This window comes from Sphaerodactylus townsendi, linkage group LG03 (genome assembly GCF_021028975.2).
Source record: "Sphaerodactylus townsendi isolate TG3544 linkage group LG03, MPM_Stown_v2.3, whole genome shotgun sequence".
Lineage (NCBI taxonomy): Eukaryota > Metazoa > Chordata > Lepidosauria > Squamata > Sphaerodactylidae > Sphaerodactylus > Sphaerodactylus townsendi.
The window spans coordinates 121655502-121668043 of NC_059427.1; the positions used below are offsets into that span (position 1 = coordinate 121655502).

The 12542-nt window shown below is 42.4% G+C and overlaps 1 protein-coding gene across 1 annotated transcript; it reads right to left on the minus strand.

Moving 5' to 3' along the window:
• Positions 1 to 2573: 2573 nt before the first annotated feature.
• MRPL58 (mitochondrial ribosomal protein L58) lies at positions 2574 to 11967 on the minus strand. The gene is made up of 6 exons (XM_048490597.1): positions 11355 to 11967; positions 10621 to 10657; positions 7453 to 7512; positions 5602 to 5684; positions 5051 to 5220; positions 2574 to 2829 (listed from the first exon to the last, which is right to left on the minus strand). The coding sequence occupies exons 1-6, from the start codon at positions 11535 to 11537 to the stop codon at positions 2745 to 2747; spliced, it is 618 nt and encodes a 205-aa protein (XP_048346554.1). The 5' UTR covers positions 11538 to 11967; the 3' UTR covers positions 2574 to 2744.
• Between the last annotated feature and the right edge of the window lie 575 nt (positions 11968 to 12542).

A 12542-nucleotide genomic window follows, 5' to 3' on the forward strand; every position in this document is an offset into this window, starting at 1 on the left:
GGGAAATAGAAAGGAGTGGGAGGGTAGGCCTCTGCCAGGTCCCCGTGGGCACATCTAGCCTTTTGGGGTTGGGGGGGGGAGAGAGAAGGCCTCTGCCGGGCTCCCAAGACAAAGAGGAAGACCCAACACAAGACAGATTGACTTCATCAAGGAAGCCTTGCCCACCCACCCCCATTTGCAAGATGTAGGTGGAGCTGTTAATGACAGGATGTTTTGGAAGTGGTTAATTCAAAGGGTTGACATAAACTGGAAGATACTTGGCTGTGCATAATGCACACAAATTTCAAATCAAACCTGACTCCTTTCTAGCAGCTAAGAACGACCAGACGGAATCTATTGACTTTGGCCATATCATGAAAGACAAGACTCAATGGAAAAGATGAGAAAGAGAATAATACTAGGAAAAGCAGAAGGCATCAGGAAAAGAAGACCCAGCATGAAATGAATTAACTCTTCTTCTCTTCCCTCCACCTCCTCTCAAAAACAGGGCCAGTGACATGCTTGGTGCACTGGGACCTGGCTAGGCAGGGGGACCAAGCAGCAGCCCCCTTCCCTTCAGCCTTGTTGCAAAGATATGAATGGGAAAGTAATTCATGGAAAAACATGGACTGTATTTCAGGAAGGGATTCTGTTTTGAGCACCCCCAGAGATCTAATTAAGTCAAGGCGGTGAGATTGGCCCAAAATCCAAACAAAAACATCCACTCCTTTATATACCAAAGGTGCTTTTGTAATGATGAACAAAATATTGATATTATACAAGCCTGCAAGGTCCAAGGATAGGGGTCTATGTGGCATTTGGGCAAAAGGAGCCTTCCATCCCCACTCACCCCTCTTCACCATCTTGCCCCAGCTATTTCTGTGTATCTCAACAGGATGGAGGCTCTTCCCCCACCCACTGGATGTTCCCTTTCTGACTTGTGGGAAACCCAGCAGCTTTTTCACTATGGAATCAGACATAAACAAGTGTGTGTGTATGGGGTGGGGGGAGATCTAACAAGTCCAGAGGGGCCATGGAAATGAAAGAGGGGGGATAGAGGGAGGTAGAGAAAGATAAAGACACAGAGAGGGAGGGAGATTAAGAGAGATAGGTAGGTAGGTAAGTAGGTAGGTAGGTAGAGAAAGGGGGGGAAGAGAAGGGGGGAGAAAGATATAAAAATCTCAAGCCCCCTGTCCAGGGCCAGGTGAGACAGACCCAACCTCGCCGTGGGAGCGGGATGAGAACCACCCAAACTCACCGGTGAGGAAGAGCCAAGAAGTGGGAGGGTGCCCAGATGACAGGGAAAGCTCAGGAGTTCGGGAGAGGCTGGGACAGTGAGGTGGAGGGAGCCAGGATGCCTTGCTGACCCCACTCTGGTGGTGCTGCGGCGACACAACCCCAAGCGGGGGGCGGGGCACAGTTTAAATGTCCCCGCATTTACCTCCTGGAGCCTGGGGCTGACTGCAAAAAAGCAGGGTCAGAGGCAAGCCGCGGGGATTGGTGGGAGGGCTTGAAACAGACAGGAAAGTTTAAAAGTGGGAAGGACGGAAGGCAGGGGATGGGTTATGTGGAAGAGGAGTTTGGAGGTGGAGAGGCAGTGAGATGGACGGGGAGGCGAGGACAAAGTGACTAGTGACTAGTCTTAGCCAGCCTGTCCTTGGGAGCTGTCCAAGGAAAATGCGGATGCCAGCGAGGACTGGCGACCCCAGTGAAACGGTCAATCGACCCCTAGGTTGAGAACCGCTGAACTAAATAAAAGACTTAATTTTATCCAGCACTACTGGACCATTTCAAGCCTACCGTCACAGCTGTAAGAACTAGACCCTTACATTTAAAAAAGTGAACAGAAAAAAGCTGCCCTCAAGATGGCAAATTATGCAAGTGTCAGCCTTGCTGCTTTTCCTGCAGCCCAGCGCTGCTTACAGAATGTAGAATCCAACAACGCACTGCAGTCCCTGGAGGCCTGTCACCTTTTATCTGCCAATAAATGCCAGAACTGGTCCACTTTTTATTTGGCAGTGTTTCCCATGTACTTTGAAATTCTTAGCTGCCTGCCTTGTTTTAGCAACTGGGGTCACCTAAATAGCTGGATAATTACCCTTTCATTGGAAATGTTTCTGGTTTTTCATATTTCTTTTTCCAACATGGCACACATCCTTGTTGGAAAAACTCACTGCATTGAATGGCTATTTCCCTTTCCATACTTGTATCAGAAAGTCATTACCTCTTCCTGCATATTGCATGTATGGAACATTACATGAGGCTTAACTGTCACTTGGAGCATGTAGAGAAAGAACATAAAGATCACAGAATTCAATTTCAGTAACTCCTATGAGAGTAATCAGTTCAAGCTGGCAAACAGCTCTCCTCATAAAAACCAAAAACCGGTTATCACCTTAAGAAAGAGTGTAGTTTTGCTTATGGAAGTAGATACACAAAATCCACAAAAGAAATTAAGAACAGAGAAGAGAGAGCAAGCTCAAAAGGCAGAACCAAAATGCACTGTACAGAAGGGAAGCCTAAGAATATCTGAGTTAAGTGAAACACTCACTGCCATACATGTTGTGTTACAGTATTTGATTTCAGACTCCCTCTTCATATTCCAAGAGCAATATTAAAAGTTTTATTCAAGACACCGGTCCTTTACATTAATAATAAAAAAAAGCAGACAGGCCACATGGTTTACTTCTACATGAAGAACTGGTGAAAGTGGTTTGCTTTCTTCAAGAAACAGGGGAAAGTGAGCCAGTATCTTTCTTCTCAGTTCATTCAAAGTCCACATGCCGGCTCTGCTTCAAAGCAGAGTGAATTTTTTTTTGTCGGAGACGTTCACGATTAATTTTCTCCACCCTGGACCAGAGAAAGAGGCAATAACACACTTAATCCACAACCATTTAATAAACATTTTTTCAAATTATTGTTTAAAAGGTGCTAGATCAAAAGACTAACATTTCAAAGAAACAAAATATTATACCTGCTTTGCAGAATCTAAAATAGCTCTGGTCTCTAAAATAAGGTGAACAAAAGTCCAGTGGTACCTTAAAGACTATCAACATTTATTTCAGTACCTGCTTACACAAGACAGCTCATTTCTTCAGATAGATATGTAGGGGAAATCATACTGGGAATTCCTCTAATGGGGAAGGTTACGGTACTCTGGGTGGGGAGAGACTGAAAGGCTTGGTGTGAATTCTGTCATTAATCTTTCCAATGTAAATTATCAGTGTAAGATTTGTAAGGATGGCGTAAAAGCAGAAAGGTTATACACAAATCCCATAATAAATCAACAGAATTAATAGTTACTCAAAATGGATCATGAGAGGTTGGAGATTCAAATGGATAAACTATTTATCATATTTCAACTGCTAATTTTGCTGATTCATGACACTAAACTTTCTCCCTTTACTCCTCTTTCTTACCCTTATATTGATAATTTACTCTTGAAAGATTCATGCTGGAATTCATGCTGGAATTCTGCCCCCCCCCCCCTTCTCTAGAAGAATCTCCAGTATGATTTTCCTTTATATATCTCTCAGAAGGAGTGGGCTGTCACACAGAAGTCCATATAGTGAAAACTGCTGTTAGTCTTTTAAGGCTCCACTGGATTTTTGTTTCACTTTGCTATGACAGACTAACGTGGCTACCCCATTCAAATAAGATTCAGATTGACACACAGAAAAGATTGACGCACAGAAAAAAAGGATAATCTTTCTACATATGGAAACTAAATATTCATGCCAATCGAGAGGTCTAATTCTGAGGTAGGCTTCTATGGTCAATCCCAGACTGAAAAAGGGGGGCTAAGAAACGGAAGCTTGCCTAAGGCCACAAAATAAATTCATGCCTGCCCTGCATGCTAAGCCACCGAACTGAATTTTGAAAGACTATGCAAGTTTCTCATCTTTGTTGAAAAAGGAGCTAAGAGGGCCAATGGGGCCAGCTGGGAGTCAAGAAAAAGGCTGAGTTTTAGAAGTAGTATAATATATATTATAAATGACATGCTATTTCTTATAGTAATCATCTGAAAGAATGCCTGTGTTTAGCTCTGGAAGGAATAGATAGCCTTCACCTAGGCCAGTGGTGGCGAACCTTTGGCACTCCAGATGTTATGGACTACAATTCCCATCAGCCCCTGCCAGAATGGCCAATTGGTCATGCTGGCAGGGGCTGATGGGAATTGTAGTCCATAACATCTGGAGTGCCAAAGGTTCGCCACCACGGACCTAGGCTGATTCTGCATGGGCAGCAAAACGTTTTGCTGTCTCTGCCGTCGTTTGCATAGTGGCTGCCAGAGCCAGCCAGGATTGCTGGGATCCCAGAGGCAGAAAGCAGCACAGTTCGAATGGAAACACTGAGTTTCTGAGAACCATGCAGCTGAGAAACCGCATCCCCCCCCCAACTGCATGGCAAACGCCTATTAGAGTATCCCCTCTAATGGTGGCTACTTGGGGAATCAACCATAATGGTGGAAGGAAGGGGGTGGGGACTGAATGCTCCTGCTTGCTGTAGTTCGAACAGGCAAGCAGGAAGTGACTGAAACCCGGGTTTAAGAAAAAAAAAATTCACAGAATTAGCGAGTTTCATTAAACCTGGGTTCTGGCCACTAAAATGAGTTAGCAGCATTTTTTAGGGTGAATTCTGAGAAAACCACCCTTTCCCCGCAAATGCTCTTAAAAAGGGCTTCAACCTGTTTTGACTGGCCCTTGCAGAATGGGCCCTAGTCTCATTATTAGATTAAAAGCAGAGGTTTTGAAATGGGTTCCATTGTATGTTTTGCTAAATCAAGGTGAACTTCTAAACACAGGAATTAAGACAAAATGACAACATTGTATGTTTTGTTTGTGGTAAAGTACTAAATTTGGACTCACTGATGCCTTCCTTGCCCTAATTAGGAAATATGATTTTGTGATGCATCCTGGAAACCAGATACTTCTGTGCTTGGCTAACGTTTGGTCAGGAGATTCCACCCAGCTCTGTGGAAGTAGTCTGGAGCACATTATGCATATATTAGCAGGCCACTGCTGAAGCAAACAGATCAATGAAGTATTGAGCAAACTGTGGACTCTTATACCTTTCTCTGATGACCTGTACATCTTCTGTGGATAGTACTTGAGGCTTCTCAGTGGCTTCTGCAATCAGGTCTCTGAGCTTTTGCAAGCAATCTGCCAAATTCCTCATCTGATACCGACTCACTTCAGAGGTAATAATCAGCTCCCCGGATCTGCTGATCTTATTCTTGTGCTGAGGGAAAACACACATCATATTTTCCTATGGAACATTCCACATAATGATCAACTCTGAAAATGTGCACTCTCACCACCCACCTTGAATGGGATCTCAAGGTAGCTTTATTTTCTTGAGTTCTACAGAAAACTAATACACTAAAACTACAATAACTTGATGCACTGGTGTGTGAAGCACCTATGCAAACGTACGCCACATACTAGTTAAAGAACACATAATAAAGCAATGCTGAAGAAATTCAGCAATTCTGGACTTGGTCAATGCCTGGATGGGAAATCTGGAAATCCTATGTAAACTGCCTTGAGTTCCATTAGGGAAGAAAAATAGCCTCCAAATAGAATCACATAATATAAGGAAAAGGTTAATATTGAAATCTACCATAACTGCCATTTTCTGTCTCACATCTTCTGCAATCCAGTCTGCAGATGCCAAATGGAATCGGACCTCTGCTTTCGTATTCACTGTGATTGAAGAACAACCATAAAATAAATTACTCCCACACACAGCTTTTAGAAGTTATAGGTTTTACTCAAAGTCGTACTTTAGATCTTTATGTTCACTAATGCTGTCCATGTTTACCACAAGCTGATCTGATTACAAAACATGACGCTTGCTAATTGAAACCTGTGCTTTGCAGGGCATTTTCAGAAAGCAAATTCTGCCATGGTAAAAAAGTTTAACAACTCCATATAACAACGGTCTTAATCCTACAAACTGTTACTATGAAGCAAGTAAGGGTGCCAGCAACCAGGAGAAATTTTGATCAGGAGCTTAACATATCTAAATGAGGTGAAACTTGTCGTGGCATGGAGATATACACCACCACCTGGTGAATAACAGTCATTACACATCTATTATAGAGACATGGCATTTTCTCTCCTGCCTGCTGACAATGTTAGAAGCAAGTCCAGACCTAGGGTATGGCTGGAAGGCATGTGTTAGCGAAAGGCAATTAAGCAGGACTGAATCAATGCCTAGATGGGAGATCACTTCACTATTTGTGTATGCTCCTTTTGGATCCATGATGGAGAAAAGGCATAATAGTAATGTATGTATTTATTAAAATGCTTATATCATAATTAAAACATTACGCTTTAAAACCAACAAAATGGATCTACAGACACCTCCCCCTAAAACATGCTTCCAATTGAGCCTCCTGAAAGTGCCCCCCTCAGGAAGCCTGTTCCACAAAGACAGCAACAAGGGAATAGGCATGAAATTTGGGAACAGTCAGTAGGTGGCAGTCTGAAAACTGCAATTGGTTTGCAGGGACATATTGGAGTAGACGGCCATTTAGATGAAAGGCATCTAGGGGCTATAAAGGCTTTTAAAGTTGATAACCAGTACTGGCCTAGGAAACAAACCAGCAGCCAATGTAGTTACTTTAAGATAAGATATATGTTCCCATCATCTAGTCCCTGACAATAATTATGCTGCTGCATTCTGAACCAGCTGCAGCAGTGAGTTGTCTTCGATTGCAGTCTAACAATAGGGGCCAGCCAAGAGATTTCTGAGTCCTAGATGGGCCAGCCCAAGACACTGGCAAGCCAGGTAGCTCAGGGCTCACTTGCCTACTGATGCTGTGGATGGAACTGCAGCAAAATCCAGAAGTGAGAGACACTCAAAATCTATGGTAAAAAGCCACACTGACTTGGAATTTCTTACAGCATCACCCAGAATGGGCACCAGTTTTAGGGCTTTCTATAATTCCCATCCTCATTTCTTCAACTGCATCAGCAGGCAAACATACCAGGATGGCAAAACTACGACAAGGGGCATCCCTGGCACCTCAGTCAACAGTCTACTGCTGTCTAGCAGGCGGGCCACCCCTGCTCACCTGACAACAAATACACCATCCAGTTTTTTTAATGTTTCACAAATCTATATGTTTTGAACTCTAGCATTCAGGTTTATCAAGTTTGACTTAAGATACACCTTATATATAATAGAATGAACAAATGAAAGTCAAGCTAATGTACATTGGGGAGAAATAACACTTCTTGTTATTTTAAAAGACTAATTATGTTGAAAATAAGCTCTTCAGTATTCAGTTTAACAGGGACACAGCAAATGCATTCCCCTACCAGCCTCCCAATCCTATGGTTTTTTAAAATTCAGAAGTACAAACGAATTTATGGAGCTTTCTTTCAAATCACTATGGATAAAACTGTAGTTTTAAGCTCATAGTTTGGCACTGATTTTTTAAATCTATTTTGTTAATTTTTGTACCTTTGTTAACATTCTGGCCTCCTGGGCCACTACTACGGCAATAAGATACAGATAAGCGATCTAAAAGATAAAAAGGAAAAATTACTAATTAGCATATTTGTCCAACAGAATGTAAACAGGAAAAAAATGAAAATAACATAATCTTATAGTAATAAAGGTATCTGAAAAGTCAGGAATGGAAATGAGCAGATTTCTTTGAGCAAGACAGCAAACCTTGCAGACATAATCTTTTGAGGGAATATTTCCCCTATTCTGCAGAGGAAGTCCTCCATTTCTATAGTTATATTCTTCTTATTTAAAGCTTGCAGCCGCTGAACACTTAAAGTCAGACAGAATACGTGCATACTGACTTTCTAAAATACTGTAACACTCCCAGGCTAATCTACAAACCATAAGGGGGCTGGGCTACCCTGTCTACTGATGTCAACAGGAGTGAGAGAAAGGATATGACTGAAAGGTGACATGGTCATGGCTGTCTAAAGCTTTTAAAACAGTGGCAATCTGAAATAGTAACCGAGAATCTATGGGAGAGAGGTTGCCGATGGTGGAAAGCTTTCTAGGTGAATGGAGAAGGGCCAATTGCTTTTAATACACCTCCTGCCCATTTTGTCCAAATATCAAGTCAACAATGTAGTTAGATTATAACCAAAGCATATTTCAACACACAGTTATGGCATAATACATATCAAACTGCAGAAATCAAGGGGATATGACATGGATCAATTTTTCTCCTCAGTAAGTAGCAAGGAACCTGGGCAGCCCAATCCAGATGAGGGGGGATCGAATCTCCCTCTGGAGCCGGTGCACCCCGTGACAGCAGAAATGCCCTTTCTGCTGACACAAGGAGCAGATGAGCCGGTGGAGGGCCAACTTACCCAGGAAGCCAACCTGGAAGCGTTCTCCCTCACCTAGGCCTGCTGGAACAAAATGTTGCTCCAGTATAGCCAGGGGTGTTTCGGGGGGCAGGGCTGACCTTAGTTGATCTCCAAAGCTCAATCAGCCCCCATGTACCGACAGAGCTGCCAGCAGAGATATGCTATGGTTTTCTCTATTCTCATCTATGGGGGACATTAAGGTGGGTTTTTCTTTTTCAACTTTTTAAAGCTTCCTGCACCACAGGAAAGCCCTTTGGAGCAGGGGAGGTGGATTGCTCTGTAAGTACGTCTTGTAACAAGAGACAGGAAATGAAATTTCAATCTCTGTACAATTAAGACAAAGACTCTGGTAGCAGTAAAGACACTGATAGTTTGGCCATCTGTGTAACTTAATGAAACAGATACCATGATATAAAGAGTTGAAATAAGATGCAAAACAATATGAAATTTACAAAAAAATAACATGTTTTTTGAAGCAGATCAATGTTAGGGTGGCACTTCATAGCAAAAATTATTTGTATTTGTAAACGGAACCTACGCACTATAAGTTTTTACTGATAGCATGGAATCTTAAATCCACCAGAGCCTTTCTGCAGATGGAACAATTTCTGCTAACAGAATGTTACTTTCTCATCTCCTCATGGCTGGTGCAGCTTCAAATGTTCCCAAAAATATCAGTGAATTCTGCACACAGCAAATATCACAGATATGGGATGCAATACAAACCGGTTTTGGGGCCCCCACTTCGCACAGGTCTCATCAACAAAACAAGTCTGCCCCATTTTATTTTGAAAATTGCTAAACCAGCTATCCTTTTGCAAAATCCCAAGTTAGAGCTGCTTCTGCGTGAATGGCCAGGAGGGAGGCGCTTTATTTCCCTCCTTCCCATGATGCTGTTCACAATCAGGGAGAATTTGCTTGCCATAGCAGTACATTCATTCTTGCCCTGCCCTTGCAGGGAGGCCCCTTTTTCTTTTTAAAAATTCTACGTGTTGCACATGTGACGCTATGCAGGTACAGTTGATCATGTTGTGGGATGATTGGCATGGCTGTGGGGGTTCATTTCTATGTGCCTGCACAGCTACTCATGTGGTACAGCAAACAAAAACAGAAGGATTTCTGTGTGAAGGCGTGAAAGGAATTTGGAATGTTTCCATGGGCTCCAATCACTGCCTGCATAGCACACATGTGAATGGGAAAAAGGAAGACAGGTTCCTTAATTACAGCAACCCCTTATATATTTGTTGTGCGGAATCGGTCATTCTTCCTGAGGTTTGTTCCCCAGGAGCAGCTTTATGGACTGCAGTGTCTGCATGTGAAAAAAATCATGGCTTACAGGCAGAAATGGCTCCACCCAAGGAAAGGCTCCAGTGGATCCAAACCTGTGTGTTACATGGGGCTCTAATCCATATAGATTAGATTAATAGATTCCCCAAACTGCCCTAGCAGGTCCCTCTGTTCATCAGATGGAAACCTCTTAGAAATCCCTGGCCCTAAAGTGATTCAGCTAGCCTCGACATGGGCCAGGGCTTTCTCAGTCCTGGCCCCTACCTGGTGGAACGTGCACCCGTTTGAGACCATGGCCCTGCGGGACCTAAATAGTTTCCATAGGGCCTGTAAAATGGAGCTGTTCCGCTGGGGTTTCCCTGTTGGTCAGTAGTTACATTATGCGTTGGCCTCCCGGGGTGGGGGGAGATGGGGTACAAAGCTTGAGTCGCCATCTGGAGTTTGAGTGGTCTAGACTTTGGGAATGCCAGCCGCAGTTTGCCTGTCCCCCTCCGAAGCCCCCACAATAGCTTGCCATCTCCAGCATTGCCTGGTTACTGATTCCATCTATTTTTGGGCAATGCTGACCCTCCTGGCCTTAGGTCTGAGCACCATCAGTACTTGTATTTGGATTGATATATGAACTGCTGCTATGCTATAATGTATTTTAATGTTTTTTATTGGTATACTATTTTATGATATTTTACATTGTAATTGCCTTTTACGTTTATTGTACAGCACCCAGAGCCCTCCGGTGGTTGGGCGGTCTATCAAGACTAACAATAACAATAACAATGATAATAATGATAATAATAATAATAGCCAGTTCGTTTTAATCTGTTTTACTGTTTTGATCTATTTATTGGAATTTTAATGAATTACTTTGTTGTTGTGGCAGGGGTAAAAATAAAAAATATAATCCAAGAACTGAACCTGCCATTAAATAGCTCAGCTGATTTACACAAAAGTAAAATATATGGCTTCATTTTAGAAAAAAGGAAGTGTACCTCTCATGTTCTGAACTCACCTACAGGAATATCAGGAACACTCTTTTTCGTTAAATCCTGTAAAACAGAGTCACAGGTAGTTATGCAAAACTACAGTATTACAAAAATAATGCAATAGTGCCTCTAAACAGAAGACTGAGAAAACAAAGTAAAAACAATTGATTTTTTAAAAACGTCGTAAGCATGTAGGTAGGCCCAGACAATTGATAAGTATTATTAAATAGCATGTTATAAAACTTTATGAGCAAATGTTATATTGTGCATTGAGGAATAGCATTAATGTTTTTATTTAAGAATATTAATTTTGGATGTTGGATATAGTGAAACATAGTTAACACATTATTTTTGGATTTTTAAATACAGCAGAAGATAGAAAAGATAAAATGATTTCCTCTAAATTAGAGGTCTTAACACAAATTTACATAGCCATTCATAAATACGGGATTCTCCCAGATTATTTTGGCTAGAGGAACCAGCAGAAGTTTAACAGATTTTAGTAAACTTCTAGGTGATCGAGAAGGCAGCAAAGCATTCCCAAAACTATTCCAGATCTTCCAACACCCTCCACCCAAAAGAGAACCTGTACCTGTCAATGATTTAAACCCTCAAATTTTTCTTTACTGCGATACTATTCCATCAATCAGTCCACCTGCAACACACACACATCCATAATGCACCAAGCTCCAGCCATTCTCCTGGACGACACTTATTCTTCCCTCTATTCCTTCACCCCTCTTTAGCCCCGAACAACTACCGCGTTGTTGTCGCAGCCTTTTTGTTGCGGGGGGTAGAGTTTGTCCAGGCTGTATTCGCTCCGGAAATCAGAAGTGTAAGCACGAAGAACACAGGCTCGGCAAAGGACGGTTCGGTCTGCTCCTATAACAAGCATTGGAGGAACGTGTCTCCCCCATAAGCACAGCAAAGCCCGCGCCGCCATCTTGGGCAGTTAAGTGCGATTTCTAAAGGTGTCCGGCTGTAGAACCATATCCAAGTAACTATCGTTCCGGGTCAAACATAATGTTCCGTCTTAAGTTTCCCAGGACTATAAATGTTCTCCTGGGGAATGGGAGAGACGCAGAACCCTGACAACGTGGTTTTGAGCAGATTCTTGAGAATCCGTAAATTTAGATTTTTCCTTTTAAAGTTACCAAACCGCCAATTCAACTCGAAATGATAACAATCCTAGAAAAAAGATTGATGAGAGGCATTGGCCGTTACAAAACGAGCTCGATCCTCTTATCGTTCCTCCCGCTCCCTCAGTTGCTGGCCTAAATTAAGACGTCTTTCCCAATAATTCCCAACGTCTACATTACAAGAACAGCGTTCCACGAGGCACAGCTGTTGACATAAGACTGGTTGCTAAGACAACCGAAATGGCGCCCGAACTCTCGCGGAGTAAGGAAATGTCGCGAGGGTTGCAAGAACCTTAGGGTGCGTGCCGGGATTCTCGCAATAATGGGAAGGGGATGGGAAGGGGATTCACTTCTATTTATTTTAACGTTTATACCCCACCCAAACTCCGGAAGGATTCAAGGCGGCTTACATAGCAATGCATTAAAAAAAACATTACAAATACAAACACATTCTGCTGGGATAAAGATGATGGAGTGTATGGGATAAATATATCTCACTCATTTTAGGCTTCCCCATCGGAGTTTAGTGCAGAGGTGGGGATTCAACTCCTGGGACATGCATGATGATCTTAAATGATGTCAAATTATGATTTTACTGCTTACTACTTCAGTGCTTTTAGGGGTTTCTTTTCCCCTAGAAAATAGCTCATGCTAACAGTGTTCACGTGTTTTTCCTCAAAACTTTACCTAAGAGATCAAAATGTCAGGGTTTAAAAACTTAACGTAAACCTTTTTCAAGTGCAGTACACTTTCAGGTGTAGTTTCTAGGTAAAATGGAATGTTGCATGAGAACATTTAGATAAGGGTTT